At 39.8% G+C, this 20,258-nt stretch overlaps 1 protein-coding gene across 2 annotated transcripts in view; it reads right to left on the bottom strand.

Moving 5' to 3' along the window:
* The window catches only part of COL19A1 (collagen type XIX alpha 1 chain), a 453,176-nt gene that overhangs the window by 72,606 nt on the left and 360,312 nt on the right, over positions 1-20,258 (bottom strand). For both annotated transcript variants that reach the window (XM_055433811.2, XM_088840925.1), the window contains 6 exons: positions 17,520-17,564; positions 11,598-11,660; positions 6,313-6,348; positions 5,238-5,273; positions 5,095-5,148; positions 4,209-4,262 (listed from right to left, as the gene is read on the bottom strand). In XM_055433811.2, coding sequence (XP_055289786.2) covers positions 4,209-4,262; positions 5,095-5,148; positions 5,238-5,273; positions 6,313-6,348; positions 11,598-11,660; positions 17,520-17,564 — 288 coding nt within the window. The remainder of the gene's footprint in view (positions 1-4,208; positions 4,263-5,094; positions 5,149-5,237; positions 5,274-6,312; positions 6,349-11,597; positions 11,661-17,519; positions 17,565-20,258) is intronic.

Genomic DNA, 20,258 nt, shown 5'->3' with positions numbered 1-20,258 from the left:
ACAAAGATCAGAGAGGAAATAAATGAAATAAAGACCAAAAACCCCACCAAACAATAGAAAAGATAAAACAAACATCTGTGTTTTTTTAAAAGATAAACAAAAGTGGTAAACTTTTCATGAGAGTTCATCAAGGAAAAAAGTGAGAGGACAAACAAAATAAGAAAAGAAAGAGGAGAAATAACAACTATTACCATGAAGATACAAGAAGATAATAAAAGAACACTACTGTTATATGCCAACAAATGGGACAACCTAGAAGAAGTAGACAAATTTGTGGAAACATAAAATTTTCCAACACTGAATCAGGAAGCAATAGGCAATCTGAACAGGCTGGTCACTAGTAGTGAAATTGAATTTATAATAATAATAATAATAATAAAATTATAGAAAGTAAATAACTGGAACTGGACAGCTTCACAGGTAATTTCTACCAAACATATAATGAAGAGCTAATGCCTATCTTTCAAGATTACTAAAAACTGAAGAGGAAGAAACACTCCCAAATTCATTCTATGAGGCCACCATTATTCTGATACCAAAACCAGAGCAGAACAGAAAATTACAGGCCAATGCCACTGATGAAGGACTTCTCTGGTGGCTCAGTGGTATAAAATCTGCTTGTCAAACATAAGACACAAGTTTGATCCTTGGTTTGGGAAGATCCCCTGAAGAAGGAAATGGCAATGCACACCAGTATTCTTGCCTGGGAAATCCCATGGACAGAAGAGCCTATCAGGCTATAGTCTACGGAGTCTCAAAAGAGCTGGACATGACTTAGCAACTAAATAACACAACAACACCTCTGATGAATACAGATGTGAAAATCCTTCTCAAAATATTAGTAGCAAACTGAATTCAGCAATATATAGAAGTAATCACATAGCATGAGCAAATGCGATTTATTCCAGGAATGCAAGTATGTTTCAATATCCATGAAGCAATCAATGTGATATACCACATTTACAAAAGAAAGGATAAAAATCATGATAATCTCAAAAGCTGCAGAAAAAGCACTTCACATAATTACACATTCACTCATGACAAATGCTCATCCAAGCTGGTATAGAGGGAACATATCTCAATATCATAAACACCATTTATGACAAATTCAAAGCTAACATCACACTCAGTGGTGAAAAGCTGAAAACTTTTTCTCTAAAATCAGGAAGAAAACATGTACGCCCACTCTACCACTTCTATTTAACACAGTATTGGAAGTCCTAGCCATAGCACTCAGAAAAGAAAAAGAAATAAAAGGCATCCAAATTGCTGTGATTTTCATCAGTGTTCCACCTGACTCCTCTTAGAGTTTTGTAGTTTCTGGTCTTATAAGAAGGTGGAGTGCTGAAGAACTGATACCTTTGAGCTGTGGTGTTGGAGTAGACTCCTGAGAGTCTGTTGGACAGCAAGGAGACCAAACCAGTCAAGCATAAGGGAAATCAACCCTGAATACTCATTAGAAGGACTGATGCTGAAGCAGAAACTCCAGTATTTTGGTCATCTAATGCAAACAGCTGACTCATTGGAAAAGTCCCTGATGCTAGGGAAGATTGAGGGCAGAAGGAGAAGAGGGCATCAGAGGATGAGATGGCTGAATGGCATCACTGATGCAATGGACATGAACTTGGGCAAACTTTGGGAAATGGCGAGGGACAGAGAGGCCTGCTGTGTTGCAGGCCATGGGGTTGCAGAGTTGGACATGTCTGGGCAACTGAACAATGACAACCTTTTCTCCATTGTAAGGGCATCCAAATTGGAAAGAAATAAGTAAAACTGTAACTATTTGCAGATGACATATTATATATAGAAAACCCTAAAGTCTCCACTGAAAAAACTATTAGAACTAATAAATGAATCCAGTAAAATTGCAGGATATGAGGTTAATATACAGAAATCTGTTGCTTTTCTATATATTAATATCAAACAATCCGAAAGAGAAAGCAAAACAATTACATTTAAAACTGAATTAAAAAGAATAAAATACCGAGGAATATACTTTACCAATGAGGTGAAAAAAATATATTCTAAAAACTATAAAACACTGATGAAGAAAACCAAACAAAATATAAAGAAATGGAAAAATACCCTGTGTTCATGGATTGGGAGAATTAATACAGTTAAAATGGCCATACAACCCAAAGCAATCTACAGATTTAATGCAATCCCTATACTCAACTAGGACAAATAATCCTAAAATTTATATAGAAGCACAAAAGATCCCTAATTGCCAAAGCAATCTTGAGAAAGAAAAACAAAGCTGGGAATATCATACTCTCTGACTTCAGAATATACTACAAAGCTACAGTAATCAAAACAGTATGGTACTGGCACAAAAACAGGGATAGCTCAGAAATAAACCAATTAATGGTCACTTAATTTATGACAAAGGAGGCAAGAATATACAGTAAAGACAATATTTTCAATAAGTGGGAAAACTGAACAGCTACATATAAAAGAACAAGTTAGAACATTTTCTCACACTATATACAAAAATAAACTCAAACTTAATTAAAGCCTCAAAGATAAGACCTGAAACCATAGAACTCCTAAAAGAAAAAATAGGCAGAACACTTTTTGATGTAAATTTTAGCAATATATTTGAATCTGTCTCCTAAGGCAAAGGAAACAAAAGCAAAAATAAACAAACAGGGCCTAATTAAACTTAAGTTTTTGCATGGCAAAGGAAATCATGGACAAAATGAAAAGTCAACGTACTGAATGGGAGAGACTATCTGCCAATGATATGGCTGAAAAGAGATTAGTATAAATATATATATATATACACACACATATCAATCATACAATTCAATATTAAGAAAAACAAACAATCTGCTTAAAAAATGAGCAGAAGACCCTAATAGACATTTTTCCAAGAAGACATACAGATGGCCAACAAGCACATGAAAAGATGATCAATATTGCTAATCATCTAGAGAAATGCATATCAAAACCACAGGAAGGTATCACTTCACAACCATCAGAATTGCTATCATCAAAAATTCCACAAATAACAAATGTTTGAAAGGATGTTGCAAAAAGGGAACCTGAATACACTGTTGGTAGGAATGAAAATTGGTACAGCCACTAGAAAAATCATTATGGAGGTTCTTCAAAAATCTAAAAGAGAATCACCTAATGATTCAGCAACCCCACTCCTGGTTATATATTCAAAGGAAATGAAAACAGTAATTAAAAAAGATACATGCACCTCAGTGTTCCTAGCAGCATTATTTACAACTGCCAAGATATAAGTGTCCATCAACAGATAAGTGGATGAGAAGATATCACATATATTTAATGGAATGCTATTTGGCCATAAAAAATGAAAGAAATTTTGCCATTTGCAATAGTGTTGATGGACCTAGAGAGTATTGTGCTTTATTAAATGTCAGACAAAGACAAATATTGAATGTTATCACTTATGTGTGGAATATAAAAAATAAAATGAATGAATATAACCATCTGTAACAGACTCACACATACAGAGAACAAACTGTTCCCAGTGGGGGAAAGGGAAGGGGGAAGATAGACGAAAGGGATTAAGAAATACAGACTATTGTGTGTAGAATAAATAAGCAAGAAGGGTGTACTGTATAACACAGGGAATTTAGCCATTATTTTGTAGTCACTTTAAATGGTGTATAATCTATAAGCATATTGAATTATTATTATGTACACCTGAAACTAATACTGTAAATCAAGTATAATCCAATAAAAGAAAAACAGTGCATTTAAGGGGTGTGAGGATATGTATGTACGTGTGTGTGTGTGTGTGTGAGAGAGAGAGAGGGAATTGTGAGTCCAGTAAAGCTAGGTTATAATGCAACCTGAGGATCTTTCACCAATCGCATTATAGAAGTATTTTCAACCAAATGATTTTCCCCCTTTTTGGAGACTTCTGCAAGAATACACATCAGAAGCTTTGGGAATGTCTTTCTTGAATGGAGAATTTAATCAAAAGCCATGTATAATGATGTATAATGGAAATGTTAACTTGGGTTTCAAAGACTGATTTGTTAGGTTAATAATATTCAAAAGGATCTCACATAACTAAATGGAGATATGAGCCTTCTCAACAGCCTCTGACATTAGGTGTGATCAGTTTCAGTGGTAGAGATGATCCCTGCCCTTGGAAAATGCAGTATAACTCATTTGCATCAACAGATGCTGACATTCTTTAAAACAACACATGCAACTACTATACATACAATATCTCCTGGTGGTCCTCTGGGTCCCACAGAGCCTGCAGGTCCTTGCTGACCCTAAAATAGAAGGAGATATATACTTTATTTGTGCTAAAAATATAGTCTGTACCTGAACATATGTAAAACATGCTGTGATCTTTATCTTTAGAAAAGTATCCAGGCTCCTCTGTGTAACACTGAAATGTGCTTTGGGCTTACAGTTCCAAGACATTTTCATTTAAATGAGTCTGTTCTCATGCAGGTTTGATGCCTGGGTTGGGAAGATTCCCCTGGAGGAGGAAATGGCAATCTTTTCCAGTATTCTTGCCTGGAAAATCCAATGGACAGAGGAGCCTGATGGGCTACAGCCCATGGGGTCTCAAACAGTTGGACACGGCTTAGCAACTGAGCACACATGCATGTTCTCACCAGCAGGTGCGGTCTGGATAACCTGCTGTACACATGGGTGGGGGCACATTACACAAATCCTTCTAGTGCCTCCTAGCAGTGGGTCTCCTTTGGGACAGTCCTATAGAATCCCGTGTGGGAAACTCAAGTGTCTGTGGGCTGCAAAATTTGGGCTTCGGAAATTAAATCCTGTTCTCTAAGGAAACAGGGTCATAGATGTGGCTCATATTTTTTTACTCTTAAAGCTTTGGATGCTATTGTGAATATGGTCTGAAAAGTGCTTAAATACCCTATTGTGATTCAAAAGACAGAGGTGCCATGCATGTAATAAATGCAGCCAATACGGGAGAGTGTCTGTGGGAGGAATCGCTATGAAAACATGATAAAGTCCCTGACAACATTTGTGATGAAATGAGTGGTACATCAGAGCTCCTTGTTTTACACAGAAATGGTTATATCTTCAAAACAACTTCCACATTTCCCTGAGTTATTTCTTATGTACCTTTAGTCCTGGGCTTCCAATTACACCAGGTGGACCAGGATCTCCAGGCTCGCCCTAAACACATGGGTTGGAAAGACATGGTTACTTTAATTTTCACAATCTCATTATGTTGGAGATGCAAGAGAAGGCTGTCAGGGAATTACCTTTATTCCTTGTGATCCTGTTATTCCAGGTTCTCCCTGTAAATGAAATAATCACCATACATGTGTTTAGATTCAGATGCAGGACAGCGTCTCTAATGCTGCAATTCATTTACACTTTCACTAGCTGACATGCGATAAAAGAGGAAATTATGGAAGACATGATGAAGTCAAGAAGGGTTCATCCTAAAATATGATTTAAAATAATAATTGCTAATAAAAAATTTCCTGTTTTCCTTTCTTCTCTGTAACAGGTTTTCTCCAATGTCACTTTTGACACTGTAATCATCGTGGCCCATTAGCAATCACTGTGTCCTCTCTCAACTGACATTGTTATTAGCTGGTTTGTCACCAGCTAATCCTACAGCTCAGAGAAACAAAACTTCAGATAAGGGCAAAAAAGAAAGGGTAGAATTTAAGTTGATATGTCATGGAGGTTCTACTATCAGGTTCATGTATTTAATGAAACAAAAATCACACAAAATTTAAAGTTACACAAAAGAGTACAAAGCTGGCCACAAAGAGTTCACTTTAATTAAATTATTTTCGATGACTTAATCACTGATCCTTTTATTTTTCTTTGGCTGTTCCACAGGATCTTAGTTTCCAGAGATCAAACTTGTACCCCCTGCACTGGAAGCTTGGAGTCTTAACCACTGGACCACCGGAGAGGACCTATCATTGATCCTTTTGATAAAACCATCCTGTTTGGTAAGTCCAATTTATATCATTAACACAAATTTTGGAAAAACTATCTTACACAATAATTTTGTACCTGCAATATCCTTGGTGTATATCTTTCATTACACTCATGTCCAATCACAAATAGTAATGTGTTACAGAAAATAAACACTACCTGAACCAAATGTTGAAGTGTTATCACATGATAAAACTTAACAAGGTTTAAAATTTCATACTTATCAAAATGAAAGAGTCAAAATTCACAGAGGAAAAAGCAGAATGCTCAGGGAGCTTATCTTATCGAATCTATTAGGCTCTAAAGTAAACATGATAGAAATCGGAGAGGAAGAAATCAATGAAACAGAAAACCCAAGATAGTGATAAAACATCCACTTACTCTGTCTCCTTTTTCACCTTTTGTAAAGGGTTCCCCCTAGGAAAATGCATAGAAAAAAGAATCAACTATAAACCCCTTTAAAAATAATCTCTCCAAACCTGGATGTGAACAAATCCTGCAGGTCAAACTCAGACCTCCATTGCAAACGTGTAATGATCCAGAATGTCACAATGTCTGCCTGTGCAGCTTAGAAGACCAATATGCAACTGAATTAGAAAACCCTTTAATATTCCCAAATGACCAGTAACTTAATCATCTTAATGTTATTTTGAGAATCCTGAGTGGTGGACAAATTAGAATATGGTCCAAGGCCAAAGCTTCCTCTGGTGTGGTTCAAAGAGAAGATGGTCACACACACACACACACACAACACAAGCATCCAAAGAGAGGCAGAATGAATGTGAAGATGCTGGAGGGATCAGTGGAAGGACATTCATTTGAATTCTTCCAGTTACTTAAGTTGGTGCTTAAAAAATATAGCCAGAGTTCTAAATTAGTGTTTAAAATTACAAAGTCATTACCGTAAAAATGCTTACTAATTTTCACTTTCCTTTTAATGAAAATGACATGAAGGGATTAATTACTGGGTGAATAACAGTACAAGTCTGTGGAACTGATACCAGTTCTTGTTGTTGGGTTTAGGCTTGAAGGTTCTGGTGGGAGTCAAAGCTTGGCAGGAATGCCTCTTACGACACGACACTTTCCCCGTGGTCACTGTGTTATTGACAACACAACCCTTCCTCACACACACACATGCACGCACACACAGAGGGGGAGGCTTCCCTGCATTAGCTTCTGCTCTTGAAGGTACATATCGTGATGTCATTTGACCTTCACTACACTGCTGTGAAGGAGACATTGTCCCACTACCAGAATGAGAAGAGATTCAGAAAGGTTCTGAGGAACCCTAAGTTATTAATGTTTCTCCTAAAGCAGCATTCACACAATGTTTCCTGTTCCCTTGTTTATCTTGTCTACAAAATCTGTGAATGAAGAGATATAATTCACCTTGATTATCATAGCATCTCTGGGGTACACGTCTGTTGTCCAGTGAAATTTATTAAATTAGGAAATTTAAAGTTTTACAGATAAAACAATAATTGCTGACATTTATTGAATTCTTACAGTGTATTAAACCCTGTTCTAATCACGTTATATACATTAATACAATTAACCTCTTGGGTCAACAGGGTAGTTATTGTTAGTACATTCTTTTACAGAGGGGGAACTGAGGCACAGGGAAGTTAATTCATTTCCCCAAGGTCACAAAACCAATAAGAAGTCATTGAGGATCTAAACCCAGGCAGCCTGACTTCAAAGTCAGACTTTGCTTACTCAGTCTGTTTGATATTATTTATAATTTAATTGCTTTATTACGTGAATTGAGTGAATGGATAATAAGATGGAAACCATACATATTAAAACATTTTATTTTGCATCTGAAAGTAAAGGGAAAGGCTGAGGACCACTATGCTAGGCAGTGCTGCTCTCAAAGGTCCTGGTAAGGATTTGACCTTTAGATCACCATAAGGAGGTGAGTGGTTACTGAAAAAACTTCATACCTCATGACCTGGGGACTTCTGGGGGCTCTGTCTTCTCCCCCATGTCTCCAACCTCCCTGCAGTTACGTGGGGGCAAGCTGCTGATTTTGACTGTGAAATGTGTCCGGCAGGGCTGTGGGGCCCTTGAAGGCTGAGGCGTGCGGAGACCATTCACCACGCTCCAGTCCTGCTGTCCTGGCAGTGGCGGCTGAGAAGTTTGCGCCTGTCAGAGGGCATAGCTCCCTGGTGCTTACCAGCCTGCTGGCTGGTTACTGAGGGTTGTGTGGAGCAGGACACCCACTCCCCCCACCCACACTGGCTGGGAAGTATGAACAAGAGAAAGCTTTTCTTGGGGGTAAAACCACAGAAATTTCAGGGTTAATTTGTTACTTAGCATAACCTACCTACTCTGACTAATATGGCCCATATCTATCCAACATGATTAAATCTCTTATTAGATAATTTCTATTAGATATATAGAGAGCTTTATTTATATTCTTGTGTTTCAGTCTTAATTCTAAAAATCAATTCGATTTTTAAGATAAGAGGTGAAGTTAATGGGATGTGAGCAATGGGCTACATTGTTTTTGGAACTGCTTGTTTCTGATTATATTACATTACTTATGTAACTGGTTATTTAGAACCTCTGCCAAGCTACAGTGACTAAAGTAATTTCTAGTTGGGGCAGAATAAGCAAAACCAGGAGCCTGGTTGTCTAGAGAGCTGATATTTTGTTTTAATTCCAGTGGCTACTATCTGGGGCAAGTCATTTACGTTTTGAAGCTTCTTTTTCCTTATCTATAAAATCCTGGGGTTCAACTAGATGATATTTTCACTCCGATATCTAACCTAGTCATGTAGTAAATGTCTTGTAACAGCTACAAACTGCCATTTAAAGTACCACTCAGGCTCAGAGTTCAGATTTGGATGAAGATTATTTTTCTGTTTGGACCTTCTGGTTATTATGTTAAGTACAGATCGTGTTCCAGAATAGAAAGGCTGAGACCACAGAGAGCTAGACTGCTTGATTAATGATGTGAAATTTGTGTTTTTTCCTGTGGGAAGCTGGGAGAAAGGTAGGCAAAGATGTATTAATATAAGGAAGGTGGGATAATTCACAGATTAAGAGGGATAATTCACAGATTAAGAGGGATAATTCACAGATTAAGACAAGGAGAAGAGCTGGGAGGGTAAAGTAGATGGGGAGAAAGGTGGTCTCAGGGGGTGGGCTTTGGCAACAGGACAGAAAGTTAGAGGAAAACCTTCATGAACTGTGAAGTTCTCCAGTTCTTGCTACTCACAGCACGGCCCAGGATCCATAGCAGAAGCATGGCCTGAGTGCGTTGAGAAATACACCTTCTCAGTCTGAAAGCGGCTCTTTTGCCCCTTTCCTGTTTCCCCATTTCTGTTCCCCTCTGAACTTAAAAGAACCTAAATATAAAAATGAGATCACCAAGCAATTGAAACTAACTCCTGACTTATGCTGTCCTGAATGCATGCCATGCCTTGCCTAAGCTATTGATTTTTTCCTAGATAAAAAGAATGAAGAATTAAACCATTAAAAAATGACTAGTTCTCTCTCTCAATGGCCCCTTGTAATCCTACAGGAGATCATGCATCAAGATTACATTTGAAGAGAGAGTAAGCCAGTCTGCACTCGAAGGGAAAAAAAAAGATTCAGATTCCAACTTCTTGCCTCAATGACTCACTGAGATTCTTGCCATTCCCCCTGCTCCCCGACCCCATTATTTTTCCGTTTAAAAACTGTCCTGGCTGAAAAGAAACTTGGGAGTTGGTCTCAGGACATGAGTCCCCCTTCTCCCCAGTTGCTACCTTTTCTGATTAAAGTACCTTTCTGTTGACACTTGCCTCTGCAACTGTTGGCTTATGAGCAGTGAGCAGCTGAACTGAACTTGGGTTTGGTAATAAACCGCTACCCAGACCTGCTGAACTAGGATTAGCATTTCAAAAGGATCTTCAGCAATTCAAGTTCACATTTAGCATGAGAGGCATTGCTCTAATCCACTCAAATTTCTCTCTCTGCTCTTCAAGTCCCGGCTATCCCAGTAGAATTTTAGTCAATCTTAGGTCCTGGTTTGCCATGCAGCATGTGGAAATTAAGAGGTGTCAGTGCTGCAGTGTGGAGGGGAGATGGGGTGAGGGGCAAGGGGCAGAGAAGAGGTGAGGAGAGGTGCCCATAAGTGTGGCGCTATAGGAGTCAGTTGGCAGATGGAAGGCGCAGCAGACCCCGGGCTGATTTGTGGAAGAGAGCAGATTTCCTAGGAAGGCTTGGAAATCCTCAGGTGTGGAACCCCAGTAAGGACTGTTACTGGTTTGCACAGAAAACCAAAGGCAAGAGTGACCCCTGAAGGAGGAGAACTTCGGAGCACAAGGGGGACAGCATGAACTCGAAAGCTGTCAGAAGAATGAATGTCATCGCCAAAGATGCTTCATTTTTAAAGCTGAAGCACAAGGAGAATTTGACTTTGTGATATTAAATACCCTTTATATTGTTCCCGTTTGGCAGGCGTGCAGGCATTTTAGTGACCTCTTCATTTTTATCTCTGGCCAACCAATATTCTCTGTTCATTCCAGCAAGGGAAGAGGGAAAAGTAAATTTTTTAAAAGTGTTACAATTTTTTTTAAATCAAAGATGAAACGTTTGTTAAGTCATTCTTGCTGATTCCTGAGGGCTGCTGTGGGGTTTTGTTTTTTTTTTTTTAAAGCAGAGTTTTAAAAAATTATTTTTGTAATTAGGATTCATGCATGTCATCTCTTTAGGTAGTCCCATTTGAATATAAATAATACTGAAGGTAATTTTTTCCACCAAAAGAACTAAATTTTGGAGGAACCTGGCCTCAGTAATATTTAAGAAGTCATTTTGATCTAATAAAACCTAGAATAACTTCAGAGACTATGCTGAGAGTAGTTGTTTGAGCAAAGATAAACTTCTCTATTTTGGGGGATAAATTAGCCCTTTTGATATGCTCATTTTATTACTCATTTTAGCTATTCAGTTCAGTTCAGTTCAGTCGCTCAGTTGTGTCCGACTCTTTGCGACCCCACGAGCCGCAGCACGCCAGGCCTCCCTGTCCATCACCAACTCCCAGAGTCCACCCAAACCCATGTCCATTGAGTCGGTGATGCCATCCAACCATCTCATCCTCTGTCGTCCCCTTCTCTTCCTGCCTTCAATCTTTCCCAGCATCAGGGTGTTTTCAAATGAGTCAGCTCTTCGCATGAGGTGGCCAAAGTATTGGAGTTACAGCCTCAACATCAGTCCTTCCAATGAACACCCAGGACTGATCTCCTTTAGGATGGATTGGTTGGATCTCCTTGCAGTCCAAGGGACTCTCAAGAGTCTTCTCCAACTTTAGCTATTATCTTTACTTATAGCAGGGCAGTTTAGTGATTTTTAAACCCTGGGTTCTGGAATCAGCCTACCTAGGAGCGATTCATGGTTTCAGTACTTCCTAGCTTAGGGACCTTAGGGAAGTTACTTAACCTTTCTGTGCCTCGGCTTCCACATCTGAAGAATGGGTTTTTTTTTTTTTTTTAATGAACTAATTGAGCTAATACATGTAAAAACTTAGTACCTCATTTAGAGAACATGACCAAATATCTGATCTATTGTTCCTTATGCCAGGGACAACCAACATACATGGAATTGGGGCTGATTAAGCAAAATATCTTAATTCTATCTTTTGGATATTCTCCCTCTGCTCTCAAAGCTAAAATACTTACAGATTCTCCCTTTTCACCTTTAGGACCAATAGATCCTGGAAATCCTGGTGGTCCAGTTTCACCCTTTCAAGAAAAGCAGAAGACAGTTTTTGCATGAGGCTAGGTGAGTCCTGTTGTGACCTTCAGGATGAGAGCACAACTTGTACCCCTTCTAACAATGGAATTTATCTATTAACCCCCAAGTGGCAGTGGGAAGCTCTGAATCCAGTAGGTTATTTGCATAATAATGTGTTTATAAGTACTCCACAATGCCTTTAGGTCTTTTAGAAATCCACAATATTCATTATGATCTTTAAAATTAATGTGAGAGAAAAGTCAATTATTTTTCAAGCAAAGAACATTTAGAGAAAATAATTATAATTATGCTCTGCTGCACCAAAAAATAAAAAATGAATTTTTGTGGCCTTAAAGACATCACATTATTTAACTGACACAGTAATCCAAATTCATTTTATTTCATATATTTCTTTCTTTTTTCAAGTAGGGGGAGATACAGGAAGAAAAAGACATCTCTCCACTGTTTTAAGCACTCATTTGCCACTGTTCGGTTGCAAAGAAGGCCTTCTTGATGATGTGAGGACAGCAGCGGCTTAGAAAAGTCTAAGAGTTTCTGATAAAAAATCCAGAAGAGGGATTTGTATGGGACATATAAAGAGTATTTTGAGAAAATAAAATTTTAGAAATAATACTTGTGGCAAGGAAGTGTACCACTAATTAAATGACAGAGATATCTCAGCGGTGTGCTTCTGTTCACTGTTAACCAACAGCCCTATATACCCACACAATTGTTAAGTGCATCCACTAGGACGCATGTAGGGCTTTCCCGGTGGCTCTCGCCAATGCAGGAGACATGGGTCTGATCCCTCGGTTGGGAAGATCCCCTGGAGAAGGAAATGGCAACCCACTCCAGTATTCTTGCCTGGGAAGTCCCACGGACAGAGCCTGGAGGACTGCAACCATGGGGCTGCAGAGTTGGACACAACTGAGTGACTGAACGGCAACCAGAACTTATACAACGCTGGGCTGTTTTCCAACCCCATGAGCATTTTTGCAAAATGGTGTTCATCATTGCATTTCCAAGCACATAGTTTTTCTGCCTCTTGTGTCTTATTTCAGAAAAAAATACAAAAAAGATAAAGTTGAATATGTCAAACCTCCATGGACAAAGCACCCAAGATGGAAAAAAACAATGTTACATCAAAGAGGAAATTTCATACTCCCTCTCTATTTCTGTGCCAGAGAGTCACTGTTAAGAATTTAGTACTTACATTTTCAGTCTATGTTTTTGTACTTTTACTGCTTATGTGGAACGATAATGGTATGCTATCTTGGATATTTAAAACAAATTTTATAAAAGCCACTGGTTAATCTTGTATATGACATTCTGTGACTCCCCCCAACTCCATGTTGTGTTTAATATCCATCCTCTACTGATACACAGAGATCATTCACTGAAACTTTGGACAGTATTATAGTGTGTTAAAGGATCAGGGGTCATCTAAGCCCCACTCATGGGTATTTGGGGCTTCCCAGGGGGCTCAGTGGTAAAGAATACACCTGCCAATGTAGGAGATGCAAGAGGCATGGGTTTGATTCCTGGGTCGGGAAGATCCCCTGGAGAATGGCAACCCACTCCAGTGATTTTGCCTGGAAAATTCCATTGACAGAGAAGCCTGGTGGGCTACAGTTCATGGGGCTGCAAAAGAGTCAGGCACAACTGAGAGACTGAGCACAAAAGCGAATTTTGTTGTCTTATAAACAGGGTTTCAATGAACCCTCTACACATGTCCCCTTGTGTGGATATGTTTATCTGTTTCTTTTGAAGCCTCAAACAGTCTGCCCTAAAGACACTTGTTTACTTTTATATTTCTATCCTAATCAGTACCTTGTGATTTAGCTTAGAGGAAGAGGGAGTCAGTCATTCATAATGGATAGACAATGTCATGTGTTTTGTTTTTTTTTTAAGGAGGCTTCTAGATTTCTGGAATATATTTTGTAAATTTAATCTTCATTTATTAATATAAGTATTTTCCCTTATAGTGTACCATCTAAACATACAATGTAACATCAGTTTTACATTTATCATATTGTAGGAGAATCCATTTTCCTATAGGTAGTAAGTTCTATCCATAATGAAAAGAGGAAGAAATTGGTGGAGACATTAAGGGACTGATTGCTGTTGGTTTGACAGACTAAACAATTGGCCTTGTAAGTGTTAGACTGTATAGAGTGATGGCCTTCCTATCACCCATCTGATAGATGTTAAAAGCCTCATTGCACTGGAGAAAAAAATATGCCCAGTAATTCAAGCCAGCTGCATAAAGTAAATCAAGGAAAGGGTCTAGGAGTTACTATAAAAGTCACATCTGCTTGGTACCAAAAGGTAAGGGGAGAGGAATATGCCTGAAGGAAGAGTAACTATATTAATTCACAGTTGCTAAGTATTTAAAACAATGCATACAGGTCTCCGTTGAAATGCAGAAGAAGGATCAGGCAGAGGCTTTGGTCCACCTCTGTTTGGTATGGAGGTGTGGCTGGGCTTGGAGGAAGTCTTAAAGACCAGCTCCCTGATACAAAACTCTATAAACAAAAGCATTTCCCACCTGAATCTTAAACACATATGGAGTTGTTCTTCATATTTAAAATGGATGTTCAGTAATTTATCACTGTAATTATGAGTTGAAAGATCAGTGATGGATTTACTTAGCTTCGGGAAAGGCAGTCATTTAAATTGACACTCTGGATGCCATTTGAAAGGTCTGGTGATGTTGAGCCTCCATCTTTTTCCTCTGACAGTTGCTCTAAAAGACACCACTAATTTCTCAGGGGTCCTTAGATATTCCACCTCCTGAGCTCTACCCAGCCGACTTGCAGATACATCATCATCCCATCACTGCATCCTGTCTTTCTCAGAAAGCTACAGAGCAGGGGTCACCATTTCCGGATGCCTGGGTCTCTATCACTATTTACCATTAAAAGCTGGTAGTATTCATTGTTCTTTCTTCCTGTATCTTGAATCAGAACGAGGCTGCTAACCTAGGAGTGCTTTGTGTGTCAGTTCTATTGCTGCTTGTATTGACTCTGGTGATTTACTAGAAGTGTGTGCATGCTAAGTCGCTTCAGTTGTGTCTGACTCTGTGGAACCCGACGCGGACTGTAGCCTGCCCGGCTTCTCTGTCCACAGGATTCTCCAGGGAAGAATACTGGCGGGGATTGCCACGCCCTCGTCCAGAGGATCTTCCTGACCCAGGGATGGAACCCCCGCTCTTTTATGTCTCCTGCACTGGCAGACGGGTTCTTTACCACTTTGGGTTCCAAATGGTAGGCTGGCTTTGTGATTCTATTCTGCCAGCCGGTGCATTGAGAAGTGGAGTATGACACAGCAAAAGTCATGTATATGTTGAAATTGTACTTCTGGCTCAGTCTTACATTCTACAACATAAATTGAATCTCTTCATCAAAATTATGGTGGGAGAAGCAAAGATGATCAAGACTGGATGTTTAGTGTGATAACTATGAATACCAAAAACACATAAATATACTCCATGAGAAGAAAGAGAGTCTAGAATGGATGAACAGTGAGGAACAAAGTGTTAGTGAGGGCTTAATATACGTCAGCCATTGTGCTTTGGGTAAGGTCATCTCATCTCATTTGATTTTAATCCTGCCATCAACTCTGTGTAGATATAATTTTGCCCATTTCACCAATGAGTAAATCGATGACCAGCGGATTGGAGTGTCTTTTCTGAGCTGTTAATGGCACAATCAACTTTTGACCCCAGAGCCCAGGTTCCTTCCATCACTCAACGGTTCTCAACGCTGGCTGCCGGGTGGAATCATCTGAAACTCTTTTAAAAAAGCAACATGGACCCCACCCCAGATCAACCAGAGACATGAGTTCTGCCCCACATCAGAGTCCTGGAGATAGGGCCTAAGACCGGTTATTTCCAAAAGCCCTCAGGGGACTCCAGTGTGCAGCCGAGGTTCAGAACCACAGGGGTCCACCAGGGGTGTGAGCAAAGGTCCGAGGGAGCAGCTTGAAGGTGCCTTAAATTCTCTGAACAGCATCACCAAGAACGGAAGTATAGACTCAGCCCAGGTACTGAGTGTGCACAGGTAGAGGTGATTCTGCTCCTCCAGCAAGGGCGGTGCTTCCATTTTAGAATTCATCCTATGCATTTTTTACTGGGAGAGTCTTTCTCCTGTTAATTAAAAGTCCTACAAATCATTTCACATGGGCATTTATATCAGGTACTGTATCCAGTTCTCTGTAGACTCCTCTGGGTTATTTCTTTGGGTGGGAAGAGGGAACAGTCATGCCACTGGCTTTTTCTAATTCCACTTAAGATTCTGAAGCAATTAGAAAAGATTTTGAGCCATAGAAAGTGTCCTTAGAGTTAGAAATACACCTGTTTTACAGAATCAAATTTCTCAACATTGAGGTCTTCAGAATTCCTAAGTAACATGTGTTTCCTAATGAACAGAGCAGAACGGGAGCCAGCTGCTTTGTTTCAAGGAATGAATCATAATTTAAATACTTTAAAAGTGCCACAGCTCTCTTTGCTCAGCTGTCCTAAGTGACAAGCTCTTTTTTTTTTTCTCCTTAGTCTGCATGTGTCCTGCAGTAATTGCTTAAAATATAATGTGTTCGTTATGGTGGTGTAGGAATTCCATAAGCTATTTGGTTACAGGAAATAATGCTAATGTACTAGCAGTGCAATCCAAGACACATAAATGACATTACTGCTGTATAATCAATTTTTAGGGACGTCTTTTTAAGAATGTCAAGATTTTTATTTTCATTTTTTGCAGGAAAATTCATTTGCAATGGTCAATCTATAAGAAGCTCCCCGTTCTGTGAAGACTATCTGCTAGCAGTTTTTTTTTTTTTTTTTTCTGGTGACGGAGGTATGATCTTGTGAATAGATGGGCTGCACGGATTTATAAGGCACGGAAATCATATTTTCTTGGATTCATGTCGAAATACCCTGCCCTCAATCATGAGAATTTTTACTGGGTGAATGAAGGAAGGGAGCACTCACAGGCCATGTTCCTGCAGAGTGTTTTCAGTCCTACTCATCTCTGTCTGTGGACTTGATGTGCATTGTTTCTTTCGTCTTTTTTTCTTCTTTAAACTGAAGTATAGCTGATTTACAATGTCATGTTAGTTTAAGGTGTACAGCAAAGTTATTCAGTTTTACATGCATATATGTATCTTTTTTCAGATTCTTTTCCCTGATAGGTTATTACAAAATATTGAATATAGTTTCCTCATTTTTTTTTTTCTCTTGACAGTGGCACTTTCCCATTGAATCTAAGGTCATCACAATTGCAGGATCAAACAGCAGTGAGTCATCTTTTTGAGAAGGCAAGGGCCTTTGTCATCTTCACAGCTAATATAATGAAACTTGTGAATGATGACAATGAGAAAGCAATGGAAATTCACCAGCGTTTAAATTTTAAAGCTGTTTTGAAATAATTATTTGGTTAAACTGTGACTGTACACGATAAAACCCCACCCAAAAATGCTTGCATGACAGCTTATGCTTGGACACTTAAGAGGACAGAAAAATAGCAAGCCTCAGGCATCCTGTCACAGGGCATTTCAGATTGTTTTTGCCACCTATGTGGATCCAAGAAACATCTAACTGTAAACTGAAACATGTGTCCTAATTTCATTTACCTGTGACAGTTATGTGACAGCTATTTCCCCTCACTGTGAAAGTGTTCCCTTCCTGTGGTCAGCTCCTCAGGGCTTCAAGGGGAGGCAGAGCTCAGTCCTGCTTGGTCAGGAGGCAGGTATAGTGGCGCCCCCTGCAGGCTGACGTGGAAGCTGCAGGGCAGTAGGGCTGCCCTGACGTGTGAATGTGTGAATTGGTGTAAAAACCTAGATGTCTCTACTCACTCTGCAAATTTGATTACCTTCTCTCCTTTTAGACCACCAGCTCCATGTTCACCAACATTTCCCTAAGTAAACATGAAACAAAAATTTTTAAAAAATCCATTTATTTTTAAAACAGTCCCTACTTTAACATAAAAATAGACAATAGCACGGCAACAGCTTTTATCCCATTTGCCTCTCTCACACTCTGTCAAATATTCCTGAAATATTTGCCTCTGTCAAACATTCCTGCTCACTTTTGAGACCCTACTTGTCCTCGCTGTGACCTCCACCCTACCTGGTCAGGAGGTGACGCTGGAGAAACAGCATATCTCTAGGGGTGAATTAGCAAAACTCCAAACTAGTGCCCCGCAACCTCGTTTGGTTTTGATACGACCTTGGACACTAGTAGTGGTATCTTTGTTGCTCAGTGTAATGGATGTTCCATTATCGACCTTTTGGCTGCACTTGGTACGCTCATGACTTGTATTACATGTACTCTGTTTCTTCTTCCTGTCTCTCTGACCTCTCCTCTCCAACCAGCTCCTCACTGGTCAAGCCTGGACCTCCTCGGGACTCCATCCAGCTCTCTTCTTGTGATTCAACCTTTTGTCCCAGGTACGCTTATCCATTCCATGACTGAGGCATTATCTACACGAGGACAGACAAATCTGTAAACCCAGCGCATGTTTCCCTTCTGGGTTTTGACCCCTGTATCTACTTTTCTACTTAGTGTGTTCACTGGTAAATTCTAGAAGAGTTATATTCAACAAGTTCAAAACTGAATTTAAAAACACAGAAATGCAGCCATATATGAGTAAGAAAGATAAGAGAATAACTCATTGCTAACAGGTGTTAGTCCAGAAGTGGGAGGATGATAATTAACTTCTTCCTAAGGTATCTCTGCAGTTTGACTTGTGAAAATGAGTGGTGATTTCATTTTATAATTGAAAAAACTACATAAAGAAAGAAAATCTGCATCCAACCTCTCCTGTCCTTAGACTCTTCTTCCATCTAGGTGTCATTTTTAACACTGGCCTCCTCTACTTCCCTGGTGGCTCAGATGGTAAAACGTCTGCCTACAATGAGGGAGACCTGGCTTCAATCCCTGGGTTGGGAAGATCTCCTGGAGAAGGAAATGGCAACCCACTCCAGTATTCTTGCCTGGAAAATCCCATGGACAGAAGAACCTGGTAGGCTACAGTCTGTGGGGTCGCAGAGAGTCGGACACGACTGAGCGACTTCACATACTCTACTCCTTAAGGACAACGTCATCCCACCCAGGTGCCTCTGCCCCAAGTCTCTTCACTCCAGCTGGCTCCACTGGAAGGCCACCAACACTCTTGCAGGATCATTGCAAAGGCTCCCTTATTGGCCCCTATAACCTACTCTTGCTCCTCTGACACGCTCTCTATAGGAGGTCAGAATGTAATCTTTAAATGACGTTCTGACTTCCTTTCTTCAAAACCTCGCAGAGTCATGTAAAGGGTCTTCTCCGAGCCCCTCAAATGGCCTAGGATCCTTCCTGTCTCTCCCTGTAGCCCCCACTCTGTCCTCACCTCTTCGCCTGGCTAGCAAAGACTCAGATCCCAGCTATTACAAAATACATTCTGAGGGTCTCCAGACAGGTTCCCCTCACACCTTCTCATGGGACATTGTGTTTCGCCTTCTTAACACTAACTAACATTTAAAAGTTTGTATTTCTTCAAAAATTCTTATGTTAGCATGTAAGACCTATGAGGCCTGGAACTGAATGCCCACTCCATGCCTATAGCAGTACCTAACATACAGGAAGCACTCAATAAATATTTGTTGAATAAATAAACCAATCACTGTCTTTACAGTTTAACATTTTAAATGTGCCTTCATATTACTCATGTTGCTCCAGTTAAAAAGAAGTAGTTTAGGGGCTTCCCTGGTGGCTCAGTGGTAAAGAATCTGCCTGCCAATACAGGAGGCATGGGTTCGATCCCTGATCTGGGAAGGTCCCACATGCTTCAGAGCAACTACACTCACGAGGCACAACTATTGAGCCTGTGCTCGGTAGCCCACACACCACCATTGCTAAAGCTTGCCTGCCTGGAGCCCTTGTTCTGCAAGGAGAAGTCGCTGCAATGGGAAGCCTGCACATGGCAACTGGACAAGTGCCTACACAGCAATGAAGACCCAGCACAGACAAAAATAAATAAATAAAAAAATAATTTTTTAAAATTGAAAAATTAAAATAAAATTTAAGGAGAAAGAAGCTAAAAATTCTATGAAAAAAAAATAGTTTATAACTGCTGTTATAAATAATACCGGTCCTGTGATAGTCTCTCATTTTTCCTACGTACCTTTGATCTCAGATACCTAAATTGAAAATAAAAATTGTAGTCCCCAAATCTCAAGTTATAAATCATTTGCTGCTGTTGTTCAGTCTCTCAGTCGTGTCTGACTCTTTGCGGCCCCATGGACTGCAGCAGGCAGTCCCTGTCCTTCACCATCTCCCAGAGTTTGCTCAGCTTCATGTACATCGAGTCGGTGATGCCATCCAACCATCTCATCCTCTGTTGTCCCCTTCTCCTGCCTCAACCTTTTCCAGCATCAGGGTCTTTTTTAATGAATCGGGTCTTCACCTCAGGTGGGCAAAGTGTTGGAGTTAGCTTCAGTATCAGTCCTTCCAATGAATATTCAGGACTGACTTCCTTTAGGATTGACTGGTTTGATCTCCTTGCATTCCAACGGACTGTCATGAGTCTTCTCCAACACTACAGTTCAGAAGCAGCAATTCTTCGGTGCTC

Source organism: Moschus berezovskii, chromosome 10 (assembly GCF_049115385.1).
Source record: "Moschus berezovskii isolate FMDL1 chromosome 10, NW_MosBer_1.0, whole genome shotgun sequence".
Taxonomy (NCBI): Eukaryota; Metazoa; Chordata; class Mammalia; order Artiodactyla; family Moschidae; genus Moschus; species Moschus berezovskii.
This window is presented reverse-complemented; position numbering and strand designations above follow the sequence as displayed.